This window comes from Cibotium barometz, chromosome 55 (genome assembly GCF_041138505.1).
Source record: "Cibotium barometz isolate CiBa-2024 chromosome 55, ASM4113850v1, whole genome shotgun sequence".
Taxonomy (NCBI): domain Eukaryota; kingdom Viridiplantae; phylum Streptophyta; class Polypodiopsida; order Cyatheales; family Cibotiaceae; genus Cibotium; species Cibotium barometz.
Window position 1 is genome coordinate 34,872,878 of NC_141100.1, and position 22,979 is coordinate 34,895,856.

General features: G+C 35.9%; 1 protein-coding gene across 1 annotated transcript; it reads right to left on the reverse strand.

The window, feature by feature from the left end:
- Positions 1-13,262: 13,262 nt before the first annotated feature.
- LOC147607667 (pathogenesis-related thaumatin-like protein 3.7) lies at positions 13,263-14,304 on the reverse strand. The gene is made up of 2 exons (XM_086790607.1): positions 13,962-14,304; positions 13,263-13,863 (listed from the first exon to the last, which is right to left on the reverse strand). The coding sequence occupies exons 1-2, from the start codon at positions 14,017-14,019 to the stop codon at positions 13,409-13,411; spliced, it is 513 nt and encodes a 170-aa protein (XP_086646733.1). The 5' UTR covers positions 14,020-14,304; the 3' UTR covers positions 13,263-13,408.
- Positions 14,305-22,979: the final 8,675 nt, after the last annotated feature.

The window sequence follows — 22,979 nt, forward strand, 5'->3', positions numbered from 1 at the left end:
TCATTTTGTGAACGGTAACATGAGAACATGTGAATAACTTGTTCACATGTGTTATTATCACAAAAAATCTTGTGATCACGTGAATATTAAATCCCTGGTAGTGATGTGTGTGAACACACTTAGCACTTTCGAAATACTTTTTTCCTCACTAGGAGGTTTTTTCTCCTGTGCGTATGTACACCCTCTTATCTACTCATTTTGGGGTGTATACTTATCTTTTGTATCTGGACTGAGTACGAGACCCTCTGATGGTGCCACCTAGAGCATGCAACTAGGCCTCAGCTCTAGATTTAGTGATATCGTGAGTAGTGAGTGGTGGTTCGGTGCATCATGGTAAACTACCTCGTGAGGAAACTAGGGTAGGAGATCGCCCCTTGGTGTAATTTTGGAACACTTTGATTCCTATGCCCATGCTACTATATGTAGGGTTTGATAATGCTAGCTGGGTAGTGTAGACATGTGCTTCTCCACCAATCTAGCCTAACCCCAATCGACCATGGTTAGCCAACCGCCCAACCACTGTATTGGTGGGATTCCTTTATATAAAAATTTGGTTGAGTTCTGTCCCGGGTACCAGGGAAAAGAGTTCCCAGGCCCCCTAGATAGTGCTCATGCAAAATACAATTTAGACACACCACTTACACACCCAATATGAAATTGCCTTTTACAGATTCAGCAGTCTTTAAAGAAGACTTGAAATGAAACCATAGTATTTCGAATCATAATCCTCCAAAATATCCAGTCCATTGTTTTACCCATATCTTCCTTGACATACGCATGCATGGGTATCCTAGCCACCCGCGAGCCCGTGCATCGCCTGGTGAGACCCTCTAGGATCCTCCTTGGGTGTCCTAGCACTTCACTCAGGGATCACTTCGTCGGTACTGCTCGCCCATCGTACTGAAAGCACACCATTTTAACCATATGGAGGCTGGTCAAGACCTTGGCAGGCTTTGCCATTGCGAGTGACATCATTTGATAACTCCCTGCCAAAACTGTTGCAAACGAAACTCTCCTTAGTTTCAACCATAGGCCAAATGCTTCCTCCAGCATTCTGGTGTAAGAGAGTCCTTTTCAAAAAACAGAGTTTCGATGCAAGTGATAATTTCCCGTTGAATTTGATTCCACAAGACCCTTTTTCTCGAGTACAGACTTTCTTAGTAAAAATCATGAATCTCTTAACAGGGTAATCCACCCATCAATTTCAATGAATTTCTGACAATCATTTTGGATCTAAGGAGAATTTTGTAAATCGGCCGGTAGTCCATTCTTCTTACTGAAGAAATGGGAATGGTCACAAGGTTTTACTTAATTTTTGGTTCGAGAGATGGGCAAGCATCTTACTGGCCCACCATTCTCACGTGGTCGTGGTCTTACTATAAATTACTCGGATTTGATTCTTAAGGATTTTTCTTCTATTTATCTAAATTAACGACGATGATTTCCAATTGTAAGAGAAAAATCCAAAATTATGAAAATTTATTCTTTCCTGGTCACAATAGAATTATAAATAGTTCTATTCAAGAATAATGGAATTTTATAAAGATAACTCTCCTTCCAATAATCCATTTATGAATATGCATACATCATTTTATTGATTTATTCACATAAAAATATCTTAAAATATTCTTTTCTTCATTTTGATCCTTACTATTAATATACCATAATTTTCTACATGAAATTATGGTGAAAACTTCTTTTTTCATACCGAATTTAATTCATGCATTTTTCTACTTAAAGTACGATGAAAAATCCTCTTTTAAATAAATAAAAATATCCATATTTTAAAATATGCCAGAATTTCTTATTTTAATCTTTAAAATATTTATATCTTGAATATCATGGGAATTCCTCTTTTTGCATCTAAATTTATGCATGAAAAAATAAATATAACAAAAATTCATCTTTCTCTATTTAAATAATTATGCATAAATATCATAAAAAAATATTTTTCATAAATGTGATAAAAATCATTCTTTTTGCATAAAAATATATAGGCCTAGAATATGATGGGAATTTCTCTTTTGTATTATTAATTTTATGCATAAAAATAAAAATTTTCTTTTTTTTCATGAAAAGTTTGCCATAGCCTCGCTCTGCAATTACTGAGAATGTTCAATTTTCTAACTTAAATGAATACACATAATTGTAGGAACTCCTCTTTTAAGCTAAAATTTTATTTATGCATTCATAACATAATTATAATCATAATTATGATTAATTCTCTTGATTTAAAACATCCATTCATCATTTCTATAGGAGAATTCATATAAAATGTTAGCATAACACTCTTTCAACTTTAAAATGAGTTTATAGAATTTTTCTAAATCATAAACAAGCTTAAAGAATTAATCATCATTTTTACTAGATTAAAATCATAAAAATACCTAATCTTTTTCTCTAGCTTATCAAGCTTAGAGTTTTAATTAAGATACTGAGTTTATCATTAAGAACCATCCTTCTAACAAGGATCTAATCATAAAGATGATTAATCTTTCCAAGAAAAAGAGGTTTACTAAAAAATCTATAATTAATGTAAGATTCCTCCCTCCAGCTTTTGAGGTGTATAGGTGTAAGAACCTTCCCTTATAATCTTATAATTATTTCCCTCTTTGAAATACAACAAAGATCCTGTTTTGCCCTATTTTGGCTTGGAGAGAAAATATCTAGAGAGAGGTAATCCAAAATTGAGATATTTTTGGATATAAAAATCCTCCTAGTGTCTAAAATGGTTTCCCTTGAAACATAAATTCAAAAATAACTTTCCAATGTGCAATTGGAATTAATTAAAAATATGTATAAAGGACATTAGCCTAAGGGTCTAGATTTTTAGAAATTTTTGGATTATGGTCCAATTAAGGTTCCTATGGGGGCCAATAGGATCAATCCAAGTGTGGAGAGGAGATAAATCCACTTTAAAAAAGAAAAATACCCAAAAATGTTTAAATGCCCACATAAGATGAAGAGTTGACTAAGTACAAGGTTTATTAGTAAAAAACTATGAATATTACTAAAAAATGATATATTTTGGGTATAATGACACATTTTTGACACCTTGGTAAGGAGAAGGGGGCTCTTCAAGGAGGCACCTATTTGATATGTGTGGAGGAAATTTAAACTCAAAAATATCATGATATTTTTATCTCTCCTCTCTCCTGGATCAAAAGGGAGCCAAACTAGGTCCAAAGTCCAAATTCAGCCAAACTGAACTTGGAAAATCTAGAAACTAGTTGGACTTGGTTAGAGGCCTCTCTCACCTATAAATAGATCTTTAGTCCTTTGTTAAAAAATATGAGAACTATACCATGCCAGTATTATACTGAAATAATGATATTTTTTATTATCCTCTACAATTTGGAGAGAATGGAGTTTCTCTCTCTCTTCAACCTTCTTTGGAGCCTTCCTCAACATACTAACCAATTGATTGGGTGGGGGCCTCTCTAATGACTAAAGAATCAAGCAAAACAAGAGGTAAATTGTGAGTTTATGGTCTTTTTCTTAATCTCAAAATGTTTCTCACTTAACCCCTCTCAATCTTGAGAAGTATTCAATTGAATGGCTCTTTAATGCAATTGAAACTCTGTAAAGAATTTTAGTGATAAATTTTATAAAGTTTCCATTTATGCCTAAATTAAATGTTTTTTTTAAAGCATATCTCTCTCTCCTCCAAAGAATGGCCATTCCTATGACCTATTCTATATTCAAATGATGCTTCTCATGAAGCAATTCTCAAATCTAAAAGTAAATTCTATGCTTGTCAAATTTGAGGCGGCCAAAAAGAAGTGGCTTTTTAATACTTTTATGCTATTTAATTTATGGAAAACTTGGAAATCAAACCCATAATTAGGTATTGATCCAAATAATAGTTATTCTATTATATGGTATTACTAAACTTTATGCTTTCAAAAATATTAAAAATTATCAGTAATAGCAGCGGAGCTATGGCAAAATTTCTGAAAAATTAACACATAAATCATTTTCATTTATAATATGAAAAGAGGACTTCCTACCATATTCTAGGATTAATCATCCTAGGTCAATTGAATAATTCTCATCATAATCATGAAAAAAATGATTTTAATGTTTATGCATAAATAGGTAATTAGCAAAAAGAGGAATTTCTAGTACCTCATTTTTATGATGAAAGAGGAATTCCCACCATATTTGGAATTCCATCATTTAGATGGAAAAAGAGAAATTCCTAGCATATTGGAATTAATGGATATTTTATTTAAATTGAAAGATAAAATTTAGATTAATTTATTTTATCTATGAAAAATATTTTAATGGTAAAAGAGAAATTCCTATGACATTTGGAATTCCATCATTTAGATGGGAAAAGAGAAATTCCTAGCATATTGAAATTAATGGATATTTTATTTAAATTCAAAGATGAATTTTAGATAAATTTATTTTATTTATGAGAAATATTTAAATGGTAAAAGAGGAATTCCTATGACATTTTGAATTCCATCATTTAGATGGGAAAAGAGAAATTCCTAGCATATTGGAATTAATGGATATTTTATTTAAATTCAAAGATGAATTTTAGATAAATTTATTTGATCTATGAGAAATATTTAAATGGTAAAAGAGGAATTCCTATAACATTTGGAATTCCATCATTTAGATGGGAAAAGAGAAATTCCTAGCATATTGAAATAAGGGATATTTTATTTTAGATGAATTTATTTTATGAGAAATATTTGATGATAAAAGAGGAATTTCGATGACATTGGAATGCAAATAATCAAATGCAGAAAGAGGAATTCCCATGGTAATTGAGATCCAAGAAATTAAATGGGAAGAAGAGAAATTTTTAGTATAATTCAATTTAATTTTATGATTATTTATCAAAAGTTGAAATATGGGTAGAGTTGATTTCTATAAATCCCATAAATTCTTTTATTCAAAAGAGGAATATTGAATATAATTCAATTGACAAATTGAGAAGGAATATGGAAATAGTCGTCGAGAAAAAGAACCTTTAATTAGGCTAAGCAATTGGTAAAAATTTAGAGAAAGTTCCATTATCGGTATCAAACTAGAAAAAGCTTTTAAATGGGAATAGCATGTGAATGGATGTGATAAGATAAAAATAGGATGCGATAAGATGTAAATGAAATGCGATAGGATGTGAATAGATGTGATAAGATGTAAATGGGATGCGATACGATGTGTATGGGAATAGCATGTGAATGGATGCGATAAGATGTAAATGAAATGCGATAGGATGTGAATAGATGTGATAAGATGTAAATGGGATGCGATAAGATGTGTATGGGATGTGATAGGATGTCAATGGATGTAATAAGATGTAAATGGGATGCGATAGGATGTGAATGGATGTGATAAGATGAAAATAGGATGTGATAAGATGTGATGTAATGGAAATGGATGTGGATGTGGATGATGAGATGAGAATGAGGTGAGAGGATATGTGAAAGGGTGAGATGGGGAGTACATGGATGTGGATGTGGATGTGTATGTGAAAGAAGGGATATGTATGTGTATGTGAAAGAATGGATGTGGATGTGTATGTGAAAGAATGTGATGTGATGTAAATGGATGTGTATGTGAAAGAATGTGATGTGATGTAAATGAATGTGGATGTGTATGTGGAAGAATGTGATGTGATGTAAATGAATGTGGATGTGGATGTGAAAGAATGGATGTGGATGTGTATGTGAAAGAATGGATGTGGATGTGTTGTGAAAGAATGGAGGTGGATGAGAATGAGATGTGATGTGATGTAAGGGGATGTGGATTTTTTTGTGAAAGAATGCATGTGGATGAATGGATGTGGATCAGAATGAGATGTGATGTGATGTAAGGGGATGTGGATGTGAATGTGATGTAGATGCGGATAAGATGTGGTGTGATGTAAAGGAGATGTGGATATAAATGTGATGTAGATGCGGATAAGATGTGGTGTGATGTAAAGAGATGTGATGTAATGTGAAATATATGTGGATGTGAAGTGATAGATGTGAATGTATGGATAGATGTGGGTAGTCGTACATGTGAATGGTTGGATGGATGTGGATGAATGAGATGAGATGTGTATGAATGAGATATGATGTGGATGTGATGTAATGTGGATAGAATGAATGAAATATGATGTGGATAGATGTGATGTGATGTAATGGGATAGAATGTATGTGATGGGATGGTAATGAGAATGAATGTGATGGATATGAATGAATATGATGTAAATAAATATGATGGACATGAATGGATGTGATGTGATGTAATGGATGTGAATGGATGGATGGGATGTGATGTAATGAGATGTGATGAGATGTGATGTGAATCAGATAGATGTGAATGAATGGATGAGATGTAATGTGATGTGAATCGAGATGTGATGCCATGTGAATCAGATAAATGTGAGTGAATGGATGAGATGTGAATGAATGAGATGTGATGCCATGTGAGATAGATGTGAGTGAATGAATTAAGTAATGTGGACGGATGTGGAACAATGTGAAAGACGAGAGTTCATTATAGAAACTGTATTTATGACCTCTTTTTAAACGACTGTTTTATGTCAATAATGCTGGGGAAGCATTATTGACCATCTTGTGATTGAGGTCGTGGAGACCTAATTGATAAAGTTGCAACAGCCGATGGAGAGTCAACGGAGGACGTCTCGTGTTAGCAAGGTCGGTCGAGGTCTTGACCAACCTCGGTTCGATTTAAATGGTGAGCTTCCAGTACACTGGACCAAGCGGCCTATGAGTGAAGCGCTAGGTGACCTACGAAGGATCCTAGAGGGTGCTCACCATATGGTGCTCGGGCTTTAGGTCATCGAAGATACCCACACGTTTATCGTGGAAGATATTAGAGATCTGTTGGTTGATCTTGCGATCTTCAACAATGGAGATTCCATCTTGATTTTTATAAGTGAATATATTGCCGAGTACTATGAGCATCATTTTTATAAGCGAATATATTGCCGAGTACTATGAGCTAGGAACTATCGAGAAGGCCCCTAAGTGGACAGGTGGTGTTCTGGTTGCCAATGATGCCATAGGTACTCCCATGAAGGAATGATTGGAAATTAGGATTCAATCAGATATTTTTGGAGGATTATGATCATTGATACTATGGTTTCATTAAAAGACTGTTTTAAAGACATCTGAATTTGCGAAAAAAGGCAATTTCATATTGGCTGTGTAATTGGTGTGACTAGCTTTAAGTTTGCATGAATATCTGGCTAGGGGGCCTGGGAACCATTTTCCATGGTACCCAGGACAAAACCTAACCAAATTTCTAATTGGATCCCATCACTACAGTGGTTGGATGGTTGGCTAAGCCATGGGACTGATGGGGTTCGGCTGGACTAAAGGATCCATAAAATGAGACTCAATTCTGTTATAGTACAATAGATGAAGGAAATCCCGGCGGATAGTAATTGTTCTATGGAAAAGAATCAACGGTTGTGCCTCTCGATGGGAAAAAAAGCGTTGGTCTCGATGATCCAAGTGCAAGTTTCTTCCTTGATCTGACCAAGTGACTTACGAGTTCAGTCGGATCAGTTTTGTCAGTAATGACCTTGACTACGTTAGAGTAAAAATATCCTGGAGGAATCGCCTGTGCTTTCCGGGTGAGGGAGGTTTTTTCGGGTTTGGTTTTTGGAAGAACCGAGGGATTAGTCTCTCCGCAGATCCTCGGTGGGCAAGCCCCCGAGTGAGGGACCCTGCCCCGCGCAAGGAGTGCAACTTTCGCTGCTGCTAGCATCCCCGAATCCATTGTGCAGAGGGGGCAGGGATCTTTCAACTAATCATAAAGATTAGTATTAAACCATTTAAGCATTATGAATCATTAAGAAAACTTGATTTCAAGAAAAAACCATTTAATTGAAAGCTTCCCAAGCATTAGAGGGGTTGGAAAGAAGAAAATCATTGAGAAAGATAGAAAAACCATTGAATTAAGGCTTACCTTTGATTTTGGCTTGATTCTTTTGGAGAGAAGTGAAGCCCACAAAGCAAGGTTTGGCCACCAAGAATTAAGAAGCTCCAAAGCTCCCAAAAGTAGAGGCAAAATAGAGGGATAATAGAATTACACTAAAATGAAGATAATACTAGCATGTAATTTCTCAAAGATGAAAATACAAAGGAATGAGGGTCTATTTACAGGTGAGGGAGGCCACTAACCAAGTCAAACTGAGGTCTAGAGGCTTCCAGCTCCAGTTTGATCTAGTTTGAATAAAATTTATCCAGTTTGGCTCCCTTTTTTTATCTAGTTTGCATAAGGAGAGAGGAGAGATAAAAATATCTCATTTTTTGAATTAAAAATTCCAAGTAATGATGAGAAAAAGGTGCCTACTTCATGGGGCGTCTTTTTCCTTACTGAGGTGTCAAATTTTGATTTTTTTGGTAATAAACCTTCATTTTTAATAATAAACCCAGTACTCAGTCAACTCTTCATCGTAAGTGAGCATTTACTCATTTTTGTGATATATTTCTTATATTCTTTGCATTTTTGTTATCCCCACACTTGGATTAATCCTGTTGGCTCTTTAGAACCTTATTTGTACCTTAATCAAAATTTTTTGAAAAGGTGGACCCTTAGGCTAAGGCCTTTAATACACATATTCAACTAATTTCTAATGCACATTGGAAAATTCTTTTTGAACTTCTATTTTAGGGGAGTTCATCTTAGATATTAGGAGAAACTTTGTAACCAAAAATATCTCAGTTTTGAATTACCTCTCTCTCTAGGCTAAAACAAGGGAAAACAATATTTTCTTGCATTCTGAAATAGGGGATGATTACAGGGGACTGAGATGAGGGCTTATAAATCTTTTAGGCTGAGGAGGAACCTTACAGATCATCATACATCAGTAACACTCTATTCTCTACTCTATGCTATTTTTCATACACTTTACAGGTGATTCAGTCTAGTTGGCAGCCATCCGGGGTTGCATTTAGTGAATACGACAGTACTTGCAGTGTGCTGAAAGCTTTTGCATTTAGTAGATAGTCATGGCTGGCAGTACTGATGTATTCAACATGTTGTCTACTGAGGACAAACTTGACAGGACTAACGACCCATTATGGTCCTATATGATGAGGCATGTACTGGTTGCTAAAGGCCTTTGGAATGTGGTCAGTGGTAGTGAAACTCGTCCTATTTCACAACTACCAGTGCAACTAGGTGCTGCAGGCACATGTAAAGTAGAATCTGATACAAATGTGGATTCTCCACATGCACCACCAGCACCTCCCACTGCTACTCAAATGAGATGGGATTGAAGAGATGCACAAGCACATGCATTGCTTACACTTTTCGTGAAGCGAAGCATTATTCCTCATATTCAGTCATGTAAGACTTCAAAATAGGCATGGGATGCACTTGTTGCATTATACTAGGTGCACAATGAAGCACGTGTTACATATCTACGCAAACAATTGGATTCTGATCACATGAATGAGGGAGACTCAATGGACAGCTTCTTGACCAAGATTAAAGATTCTAAGGAGTACCTCGCTAGTGTGGATGAGATATATCCTAATAGTACATTGGTGCCCAAAGTTCTCAATGCATTGCTGGATTCTTATTAGAGTTTTGCCTCTACCCCTAGACTCATGATGAAGGGAAATCCAAATTCCCTTACATTTGATGAGCTGGTTTCAATACTCTTGCAAGAAGAGCAGTCTAGGCAAAACAAATTTGTTATGCGAGTTGGTGACCAAGCTTTTGTTGCTAGTCTTAGAAAGGCAAAAGTAAAGCTTCTTCGCATGGTGGCTATAAGCCAAAATTAGAATCCTCAGGTAAGGATGTAGAGAAAGAAGGTTTTAAGCCTAAAAAGAAGGCCAAGTGTCACTATCGTATGAAACAAGGACACTATATAAATGAGTGCAAAAAAAGGCTAGAGAAGGAGAAAAAGAAAGCATTGAGCATGGTTGTTGGCTGATGCATCTACACCAAGTGCAGAGAAGAAGAAATCTACAAGTTTTTCTCAAGATGTAGATTGGGCATGAACTGTACATTTTTTGTAGTTATGACCCTTCTGTTCATGATGTATGCACTTGGGGGATTCACTAAATGTAAATCCTCTATATCACGTGCGTTTAAGGCCTAATTGAAAAACCCCTTATCTGTAAGTTTTGCATGAATAAAACACACCCTTTATCTATTCAATCTATAAATACCCTCTTTAAATGTTACCCTTCTATATGTAAAAAATGTGTAAAAACGGATATTTAAAAACTCCTTATGTTGAACCCACGGGCTATGCTTACATATTTATGAGTGACCCCGTAGAGTATATGCATGTGAGGTGGCCGAATCAGATGCTTGGTACTTTGACATTGGTGCTAGTATAAGCACATTACTTCACAAAAAAAAGTGCTCATCTATGGAATCTATCCCAAGTGCAGGAACTGTCACATGTGCAAATGGTGCCTCTCAGATCCTCTCAAAGGAGTTAGTAGAGTTGTGCTCACTGCTACAAATGGGGGCGCATTTACTCTTTCTAAAGTTTTATATGTGCCAGGTATTAAGATGGTGAAATTTGTGGATGATAGATGTACAGTTCAGGATAAAAATGATGTTTATTCTTTCATTTTCTTAGGTACCTTGTTTCATGGCCTATACAAGATGGATGTATTTGAGAAGTTGCAGTATGATGCTTGCTTAGTCTCTACAACTCGTGCTATGAGTCATGCAGAATTATGGCATACATGATTTGGCCATCTGAATTATGGCAGTTTGTTATGCCTTCAAAGGCATGATATCGTGTCATCTGAGTTGCCAACTCTTGAGACTCCTACTAGACATGTATGTGAGGAGTGTATTCTTGGTTATATACATCGGGCATCATTTCCAAAGGATGGATCTTTGAGAGCTATTAAGAAATTATAGCTTATACATAGTGATGTATGTGGTCCTATGAGGACACTATCTATTGGGAAAAATTTCTATTTCGTCACTTTTATTGATGATTACTCGAGAGATAGCTGGGTGTATCCATTAAAGCAGAAGTCAGAGGTTTTTATGTGCTTTAGGCACTTTGTACACATGGCTAAAAATGCATGTGAATGTAAGGTTGGCACCTTTCATTCAGATCGAGGGGGGGAGTATATGTCCAAGGAATTTCATGCATATATGGTTGAAAAAGACATAAGGCATTAATGTACAATGCCATACACACCTCAGCAAAATGGTGTGGCTGAGAGGAAGTATAGGTCCCTCACAGAGATGGCATGATGTATGGTGAAATCCCAAGATTTATCTCATGGTTTTTGGTTAGAGGCAACTATGTGCGTAAACTGTGTTAAAACAAATGCCCTACCAAGGCCTTGCAGTCTAAAACTCCTTATGAAGCTTGGCATGGCAGGAAGCCTTATGTGGCTCATTTGCATATTTTTGGTTGTCTTGCTTATGCTCTTGTGCTTGAGCAACAACATAGTAAGCTTGATAAGGCCGTTGTTATGGGCTACCACACCTCCAAGAGGAAACTCAACACATTCACCTAAAGGATGAGCAATAGATCACAAATGTCATAGGGCACTTACCAATGCTTCAAACTTGAGTCCCTTGAGGCCTCCAAGCTTTCTTGTTAAGCTCCAACCTCCAACCTCCACCTCCACGCTATCACCGTAGAGTTGCACGCTTTCCTCTACAAATGGGTGCTTGTATTCTTTGATGATATTTTGATATATAGCAAATGGGAGAAGGAGCACTTGATGCATGTAAGGATTGTTTTGGATGCTTTAAGAGCCAATGTTAGGATCTTTTGACGATTGGTGGTTTCAAAGACACGTCTACAACAATTATTAGTGAAAATTAAAGGAGAGCATTTGTAAAATTGAATGACAATTTAAAGACTCTAAATCATAGTAAACATGTTACACATCCCAATCATAATCCAAATTAATGATTCAAAATACCAAGCCTCTAATTCAAAATACCAAGCCTCTAGTTCATATGGCATAAATAATATAGCTTTAATGTGCCAAACAGCTTTCTCTCTCTCTCTCTCTCTCTCTCTCTCTCTCTCTCTCTCTCTCTCTCTCTCTCTCTCTCTCTCTCTCTCTCTCTCTCTCGTTCTATTTCATTATCTCGAAAGCCTCTCGAGAAATTACAAAACATGATAAATCCTCAAACTTTGACATGATAATGCAAGGGGGTGTGAGCAAGAGAGCGGGTGGGGTGAGTAGAGAGTGAGAGAGATGAGTGATGAGTGAGGGGACAAGGGAGTGGCATTGCATGCAAAACTAGGTGGTTTTGTGTATAATACGACCCCCCCCCCCCAAGCCTAGTTTTGCATGGAATAGCACTCCACAAAACCCCAAAAAACTTGGAAAAACCTCAAAAAACCTGCTTCTGACATGTGGGAGTCACATTCCTTCTCCTTCAGTATAGATATAGATATAGCAAGACTAACGCATTTAAAGTAAGGATCTTTTGATGATTGGTGGTTTTAACGATGCATCTTAAACAATTATTGGTAAAAATTAAAGAAGATGGAGCATTTGTAAAATTAAATGACAATTTAAAGACTCGAAATCATAGTAAACATGTTACACATCCCAATCATAATCTGGTTAATAGAGAGGGTTAAATTTCCATTGATGACCCTCCTCTAAAGCACATATAATTGCTTAGGGTAATGGAGAGATGTGCTATTTATAAATTAGGAAAACATATTTTGAAGGAAAAAACCTCACTTTTAGAAGCAAAATGTAGCTAAGGATTTATTAGAAAGGTGTGACACCATATGAGAAGACTTCTTTATTAATCACTATGGCTCCTAACGGCTCCCCAACATGGAAAAAAATAATAGCTTGTGATCCACAAAGGCTCTTGAAAATTCGTCTCATGATAGGAATTTTTTTCTTGATGCATAGAAAATTTCTATGGTGTTAGAATCTCAATATCTGGCAGCACTGATCGAGAGATGAAAATATCTCCATCTCCATCTTCACAAAAGAGAGAGAGAGAGAGAGAGAGAGAGAGAGAGAGAGAGAGAGAGAGAATTGCATTTATCGACATCTAAGTGCTGGCGACGTCCGTCAAGTTCTTTGCCACCGGTCGAACTTTTTGGAATCATGTGTGAGATACCACTCCGTCTAGTGTGGTCCGATCGATCACTCTTTTGATGGTCAGAGACATGTGCGTAGGCGAGAGAGAGAGAGAGAGAGAGAGAGAGAGAGAGAGAGAGAGCTTTCGATCATAGAGAGGAGAAATTCTCTCGATCCCAGTCGACTGCGAGAGAGAGAGAGAGAGAGCTTTGTGCATCTTCTGTAAACAATTTTATTTTAAAATGCTAATAAGCTTAGCTTTTGTGATGTTGGCCATTTTTCATTTTTTTGCGCCCCTATTACTATGAGTTTTACAAAGGACCTCCACATTATTTAGTAAAGGGCATGCATGCATAACACAAGTGGCATGGAGCTCATGAGGCGCACATGTAGACGTCGTAGTCGGTGCCCGTGGCGCAGGCCTTGGTCTCGTCGGGGCCTCCGGTGTAGTAGCAGGCGCCGGAGTTGGCGTCAGTGCACTCGACGGTGGGGCAGTTGCCGTTGGTGGGAACTGCACTCATGGCGCCGTTATAGCCGGCGATTTTGGAAATGTCGTAGTAGTCGTTGCCGCCGCTGCTGTCGACCGTAATCTCGAATTGCGTGACGCCGGAGGGAGGCCCTGTGTTGCAAGCCTGCCCGCCGCACCCCGTGTTTGTAATCGCCCACATGGTGGCCCCCACCCAGCTCCCCGAGGCGTCCACCGACCATGTGCCGCCTGAGCCTTGCTCCGAGCATGCTCCGCCCACGTTGGGCACCCAATACTTGAAGCACACCGTGGAGCTGCACTGGTTGTGCATGCGTATTGTCGTTGCCTCCGCTCTCATCATCTCTGCAATATGCAAGTAACGACAGCAGACGACGTCATTCACGTCAAACCAAGCGCGCATAGTACACACACACACACACAGATCAATATAGGTGCCTTACCGAAGCTAATGAAGCAGCAAGTCACCATTACACACAGTATCGCCTGCACTCTAGCCATGGCTGCTGCTGCTGCTGCCTCCGCCAAATTCAGCTAAAATTGGTGTGTTTTGTGGAATCACCTTGTCGCGCAGCTCTGTTTATATAGGCAATCTATGCGTGCATTTTAGGCTTCTATTTTCTTGCAGGGGCGGGTCATTTGCCTGGTTTCATGAAGTGCGCCTCCTTTTTCAACACGTTCTCAACTTTCCGTTTCACGATTGAAGAGAGAGGAGTTACGACACAGCTGCTATTGACAATATGTCCCCCAATTTTGGTTTTCTCCATGAAGACAACCAGATCAAATGGGACTCTGCAGACCCAATCGCTACCACGCCGCGCACACACAGCATACCTACCCAAGTATATGATGATAGCCTCAGTCAAGAATGGAACTCTCTAGGAGGCTACCATGTTTTATTAAAAACTTTCCTTTCTTTTGAAGCGCAACTTCTTTTTCCCATTCTTCTTCTTGTGGTGGAGATGTTGACCCCCTGGGAAGGAAACTCCAATCTTCAAATTCTAGCCATGCCTCTAAATTCAAAAGGAACTTGTGACACAAGGCTAGATTCAAGAAAAAAAAAAAAGAAGACTTTGCTAGTCTTTGCTACAAAAATGTATATATCAAACTTCCTAGTTGTTAATGTATATATCAAACTTCCTAGTTGTTAATGTAGCAAAAAATTCTTATATAGACGTCAAAGTCAACGGTTTGAATAGCTATATAGATTAAGTACACCTTTGGTAGATAAGAAGAAACACGATCAATTGACTTGGAACCCCGTAGGAATGAATGTAGAAAAATTATACTAGATAAGAGATAGGATTGCTTTTTATAAAATGCTCTCAAGCAAAATACAATATATACAAATCTACCTAGCTAGCATTTCATCAATTTATATTAATTAGATAAAATAGCATAAAAAGTTACTGTTGAATATGTCAACATTGAACTAATTCTTGGATAGCCACTACCTTCAACTAATTCTTGAATAATAGTTATAGTTCATTTTTCTAATAATAAAAGATCATTGATATCTTTCTGAGGAGTAATTTGTTTATGCGTAGTCTCTAAAAATCTTTCTTTTAACACTAGTCTCTAAAAATCTTTCTTTTAACACTAGTCTTTTAGCAAGAAACCTTAATGTCCCTTTACTACTAGCATTGTTTGAAGAATTTGATAATTCAAAGCATAACTTATTTTCTTATACTATTTTCAAAGACTTGAAACTTCATGGAGAGATTCAAGTTTAGCCATTATGAATCCCCAAATAGAGAAAATAAGTATTTTTTATCACCTTTTTTACAGCCACAGTTGAGTGTATGCGGCTCAGACGTCTTGTGGCTGATTTGGGTGTTGGACAGTCATCTAGCACTATGATTTTCACTGGACATCCAGAGTGCATTAGCAGCAAGGAACCCAGTGTTTCATGCTCGCACGAACCCAATGTTTCATGCTCACACTAAGCACATTGAGGTACATTACCACTATGTCAGGGAAAGACTCTCTATAGCAGAGATCAGCTTGGTCTATGTGCCTACACATGACGACATGGCATATTTATTCACGAAGGCTCTTCCTCATGAAAAGTTTGAAGCTTTTTGTAAATCTTTGGGCTTACTACCTTTTCAGGATTGATCGCCCATACTTTGTACATGTTCACATCATCACTCGAGGGGAGGTTTGTAGCATTATATGGTAGTGATCAGGGATTTCACTGACGTAAATGAGAACATGTGAACAAGTTAATAACATATGTTAATAACACAAAAAACCTTGTGATCACATGTTATATTCACAAAGCTTTCACAAGGGCCTAAAAAAATTATCTTTGTCGGGCATTAAAAATCTTCTTAGGTGGCCACTGACTTGCTATTATGTGAAGATGGTAACATGAAAACATGTGAATAGCTTATTCCCATGTGTAGCCAAGCTTTTAAGGGGTTCCCAAATGGCAAGTGACATGTTATTTTGTGAACGGTAACATGAGAACATGTGAATAACTTGTTCACATGTGTTATTATCACAAAAAATCTTGTGATCACGTGAATATTAAATCCCTGGTAGTGATGTGTGTGAACACACTTAGCACTTCCGAAATACTTTTTTCCTCACTAGGAGGTTTTTTCTCCTGTGCGTATGTAAACCCTCTTATCTACTCATTTTGGGGTGTATACTTATCTTTTGTATCTGGACTGAGTACAAGACCCTCTGATGGTGCCACCTAGAGCATGCAACTAGGCCTCAGCTCTAGATTTAGTGATATCGTGAGTAGTGAGTGGTGGTTCGGTGCATCATGGTAAACTACCTCGTGAGGAAACTAGGGTAGGAGATCGCCCCTTGGTGTAATTTTGGAACACTTTGATTCCTATGCCCATGCTACTATATGTAGGGTTTGATAATGCTAGCTGGGTAGTGTAGACATGTGCTTCTCCACCAATCTAGCCTAACCCCAATCGACCATGGTTAGCCAACCGCCCAACCACTGTATTGGTGGGATTCCTTTATATAAAAATTTGGTTGAGTTTTGTCCCGGGTACCAGGGAAAAGAGTTCCCAGGCCCCCTAGATAGTGCTCATGCAAAATACAATTTAGACACACCACTTACACACCCAATATAAAATTGCCTTTTACAGATTCAGCAGTCTTTAAAGAAGACTTGAAATGAAACCATAGTATTTCGAATCATAATCCTCCAAAATATCCAGTCCATTGTTTTACCCATATCTTCCTTGACATGCATGGGTATCCTAGCCACCCGCGAGCCCGTGCATCGCCTGGTGAGACCCTCTAGGATCTTCCTTGGGTGTCCTAGCACTTCACTCAGGGATCACTTCGTCGGTACTACTCGCCCATCGTACTGAAAGCACACCATTTTAACCATATGGAGGCTGGTCAAGACCTTGGCAGGCTTTGCCATTGCGAGTGACATCATTTGATAACTCCCTGCCAAAACTGTTACAAACGAAACTCTCCTTAGTTTCAACCATAGGCCAAATGCTTCCTCTAGCATTCTGGTGTAAGAGAGTCCTTTTCAAAAAACAGAGTTTCGATGCAAGTGATAATTTCCCGTTGAATTTGATTCCACAAGACCCTTTTTCTCGAGTACAGACTTTCTTAGTAAAAATCATGAATCTCTTAACAGGGTAATCCACCCATCAATTTCAATGAATTTCTGACAATGATTTTGGATCTAAGGAGAATTTTGTAAATCGGCTGGTAGTCCATTCTTCTTTACTGAAGAAATGGGAATGGTCACAAGGTTTTACTTAATTTTTGGTTCGAGAGATGGGCAAGTATCTTACTGGCCCACCATTCTCACGTGGTCATGGTCTTACTATAAATTACTCGGATTTGATTCTTAAGGATTTTTCTTCTATTTATCTGATAAATTAACGACGATGATTTCCAATTGTAAGAGAAAAATCCAAAATTATGAAAATTTATTCTTTCCTGGTCACAATAGAATTATAAATAGTTCTATTCAAGAATAATGGAATTTTATAAAGATAACTCTCCTTCCAATAATCCATTTATGAATATGCATACATCATTTTATTGATTTATTCACATAAAAATATCTTAAAATACTCTTTTCTTCATTTTGATCCTTACTATTAATATACCATAATTTTCTACATGAAATTATGGTGAAAACTTCTTTTTTTATACCGAATTTAATTCATGCATTTTTCTACTTACAGTACGATGAAAAATCCTCTTTTAAATAAATAAAAATATCCATATTTTAAAATATGCCAGAATTTCTTATTTTAATCTTTAAAATATTTATATCTTGAATATCATGGGAATTCCTCTTTTTGCATCTAAATTTATGCATGAAAAAATAAATATAACAAAAATTCATCTTTCTCTATTTAAATAATTATGCATAAATATCATAAAAAAATATTTTTTCATAAATGTGATAAAAATCATTCTTTTTGCATAAAAATATATAAGCCTAGAATATGATGGGAATTTCTCTTTTGTATTATTAATTTTATGCATAAAAATAAAAATTTTCTTTTTTTCATGAAAAGTTTGCCATAGCCTCGCTCTGCAATTACTGAGAATGTTCAATTTTCTAACTTAAATGAATACACATAATTGTAGGAACTCCTCTTTTAAGCTAAAATTTTATTTATGCATTCATAACATAATTATAAACATAATTATAATCATAATTATGATTAATTCTCTTGATTTAAAACATCCATTCATCATTTCTATAGGAGAATTCATATAAAATGTTAGCATAACACTCTTTCAACTTTAAAATGAGTTTATAGAATTTTTCTAAATCATAAACAAGCTCAAAGAATTAATCATCATTTTTACTAGATTAAAATCATAAAAATACCTAATCTTTTTCTCTAGCTTATCAAGCTTAGAGTTTTAATTAAGATACTGAGTTTATCATTAAGAACCATCCTTCTAACAAGGATCTAATCATAAAGATGATTAATCTTTCCAAGAAAAAGAGGTTTACTAAAAAATCTATAATTAATGTAAGATTCCTCCCTCCAGCTTTTGAGGTGTATAGGTGTAAGAACCTTCCCTTATAATCTTATAATTATTTTCCTCTTTGAAATACAAGAAAGATCCTGTTTTGCCCTATTTTGGCTTGGAGAGAAAATATCTAGAGAGAGGTAATCCAAAATTGAGATATTTTTGGATATAAAAATCCTCCTAGTGTCTAAAATGGTTTCCCTTGAACATAAATTCAAAAAGAACATTCCAATGTGCAATTGGAATTAATTAAAAATATGTATAAAGGACATTAGCCTAAGGGTTTAGATTTTCAAAATTTTTTGGATTATGGTCCAATTAAGGTTCCTATGGGAGCCAATAGGATCAATCCAAATGTGGAGAGGAGATAAATCCACTTTAAAAAAGAAAAATACCCAAAAATGAGTAAATGCCCACATAAGATGAAGAGTTGACTAAGTACAAGGTTTATTAGTAAAAAACTATGAATATTACTAAAAAATGATATATTTTGGGTATAATGACACATTTTTGACACCTTGGTAAGGAGAAGGGGGCTCTTCAAGGAGGCACCTATTTGATATGTGTGGAGGAAATTTAAACTCAAAAATATCGTGATATTTTTATCTCTCCTCTCTCCTGGATCAAACCAAATCCAAAGGGAGCCAAACTAGGTCCAAAGTCCAAATTCAGCCAAACTGAACTTGGAAAATCTAGAAACTAGTTGGACTTGGTTAGAGGCCTCTCTCACCTATAAATAGATCTTTAGCCCTTTGTTAAAAAATATGAGAACTATACCATGCCAGTATTATACTGAAATAATGATATTTTTTATTATCCTCTACAATTTGGAGAGAATGGAGTTTCTCTCTCTCTTCAACCTTCTTTGGAGCCTTCCTCAACATACTAACCAATCGATTGGGTGGGGGCCTCTCTAATGACTAAAGAATCAAGCAAAACAAGAGGTAAATTGTGAGTTTATGGTCTTTTTCTTAATCTCAAAATGTTTCTCACTTCTCAACCCCTCTCAATCTTGAGAAGTATTCAATTGAATGGCTCTTTAATGCAATTGAAACTCTGTAAAGAATTTTAGTGATAAATTTTATAAAGTTTCCATTTATGCCTAAATTAAATGTTTTTTTTAAAGCATATCTCTCTCTCCTCCAAAGAATGGCCATTCCTATGACCTATTCTATATTCAAATGATGCTTCTCATGAAGCAATTCTCAAATCTAAAAGTAAATTCTATGCTTGTCAGATTTGAGGCGACCAAAAAGAAGTGGCTTTTTAATACTTTTATGCTATTTAATTTATGGAAAACTTGAAAATCAAACCCATAATTGGGTATTGATCCAAATAATAGTTATTCTATTATATGGTATTACTAAACTTTATGCTTTCAAAAATATTAAAAATTATCAGTAATAGCAGCGGAGCTATGGCCAAATTTCTGAAAAATTAACACATAAATCATTTTCATTCATAATATGAAAAGAGGACTTCCTACCATATTCTAGGATTAATCATCCTAGGTCAATTGAATAATTCTCATCATAATCATGAAAAAATGATTTTAATGTTTATGCATAAATAGGTAATTAGCAAAAAGAGGAATTTCTAGTACCTCATTTTTATGATGAAAGAGGAATTCCCACCATATTTAGAATTACATCATTTAGATGGAAAAAGAGAAATTCCTAGCATATTGAAATTAATGGATATTTTATTTAAATTGAAAGATAAAATTTAGATTAATTTATTTTATCTATGAAAAATATTTTAATGGTAAAAGAGAAATTCCTATGACATTTGGAATTCCATCATTTAGATGGGAAAAGAGAAATTCCTAGCATATTGAAATTAATGGATATTTTATTTAAATTCAAAGATGAATTTTAGATAAATTTATTTTATTTATGAGAAATATTTAAATGGTAAAAGAGGAATTCCTATGATATTTTGAATTCCATCATTTAGATGGGAAAAGAGAAATTCCTAGCATATTGGAATTAATGGATATTTTATTTAAATTCAAAGATGAATTTTAGATAAATTTATTTGATCTATGAGAAATATTTAAATGGTAAAAGAGGAATTCCTATAACATTTGGAATTCCATCATTTAGATGGGAAAAGAGAAATTCCTAGCATATTGAAATAAGGGATATTTTATTTTAGATGAATTTATTTTATGAGAAATATTTGATGATAAAAGAGGAATTTCGATGACATTGGAATCCAAATAATCAAATGCAAAAAGAGGAATTCCCATGGTAATTGAGATCCAAGAAATTAAATGGGAAGAAGAGAAATTTTTAGTATAATTCAATTTAATTTTATGATTATTTATCAAAAGTTGAAATATGGGTAGAGTTGATTTCTATAAATCCCATGAATTCTTTTATTCAAAAGAGGAATATTGAATATAATTCAATTGACAAATTGAGAAGGAATATGGAAATAGTCGTCGAGAAAAAGAACCTTTAATTAGGCTAAGCAATTGGTAAAAATTTAGAGAAAGTTCCATTATCGGTATCAAACTAGAAAAAGCTTTTAAATGGGAATAGCATGTGAATGGATGTGATAAGATAAAAATAGGATGCGATAAGATGTAAATGAAATGCGATAGGATGTGAATAGATGTGATAAGATGTAAATGGGATGCGATAAGATGTGTATGGGATGTGATAGGATGTCAATGGATGTAATAAGATGTAAATGGGATGCGATAGGATGTGAATGGATGTGATAAGATGAAAATAGGATGTGATAAGATGTGATGTAATGGAAATGGATGTGGATGTGGATGATGAGATGAGAATGAGGTGAGAGGATATGTGAAAGGGTGAGATGGGGAGTACATGGATGTGGATGTGGATGTGTATGTGAAAGAAGGGATATGTATGTGTATGTGAAAGAATGGATGTGGATGTGTATGTGAAAGAATGTGATGTGATGTAAATGGATGTGTATGTGAAAGAATGTGATGTGATGTAAATGAATGTGGATGTGTATGTGGAAGAATGTGATGTGATGTAAATGAATGTGGATGTGGATGTGAAAGAATGGATGTGGATGTGTTGTGAAAGAATGGATGTGGATGAGAATGAGATGTGATGTGATGTAAGGGGATGTGGATTTGTTTGTGAAAGAATGCATGTGGATGAATGGATGTGGATCAGAATGAGATGTGATGTGATGTAAGGGGATGTGGATGTGAATGTGATGTAGATGCGGATAAGATGTGGTGTGATGTAAAGGAGATGTGGATATAAATGTGATGTAGATGCGGATAAGATGTGGTGTGATGTAAAGAGATGTGATGTAATGTGAAATATATGTGGATGTGAAGTGATAGATGTGAATGTATGGATAGATGTGGGTAGTCGTACATGTGAATGGTTGGATGGATGTGGATGAATGAGATGAGATGTGTATGAATGAGATATGATGTGGATGTGATGTAATGTGGATAGAATGAATGAAATATGATGTGGATAGATGTGATGTGATGTAATGGGATAGAATGTATGTGATGGGATGGTAATGAGAATGAATGTGATGGATATGAATGAATGTGATGTAAATAAATATGATGGACGTGAATGGATGTGATGTGATGTAATGGATGTGAATGGATGGATGGGATGTGATGTAATGAGATGTGATGAGATGTGATGTGAATCAAATAGATGTGAATGAATGGATGAGATGTAATGTGATGTGAATCGAGATGTGATGCCATGTGAATCAGATAGATGTGAGTGAATGGATGAGATGTGAATGAATGAGATGTGATGCCATGTGAGATAGATGTGAGTGAATGAATTAAGTAATGTGGACGGATGTGGAACAATGTGAAAGACGAGAGTTCATTATAGAAACTGTATTTATGACCTCTTTTTAAACGACTGTTTTATGTCAATAATGCTGGGGAAGCATTATTGACCATCTTGTGATTGAGGTCGTGGAGACCTAATTGATAAAGTTGCAACAGCCGACGGAGAGTCAACGGAGGACGTCTCGTGTTAGCAAGGTCGGTCGAGGTCTTGACCAACCTTGGTTCGATTTAAATGGTGAGCTTCCAGTACACTGGATGAGGGACCAAGGAAGCGGCCTATGAGTGAAGCGCTAGGTGACCTACGAAGGATCCTAGAGGGTGCTCACCATATGGTGCTCGGGCTTTAGGTCATCGAAGATACCCACACGTTTATCGTGGAAGATATTAGAGATCTGTTGGTTGATCTTGTGATCTTCAACAACGGAGATTCCATCTTGATTTTTATAAGTGAATATATTGCCGAGTACTATGAGCATCATTTTTATAAGCGAATATATTGCCGAGTACTATGAGCTAGGAACTATCGAGAAGGCCCCTAAGTGGACAGGTGGTGTTCTGGTTGCCAATGATGCCATAGGTACTCCCATGAAGGAATGATTGGAAATTAGGATTCAACCAGATATTTTTGGAGGATTATGATCATTGATAC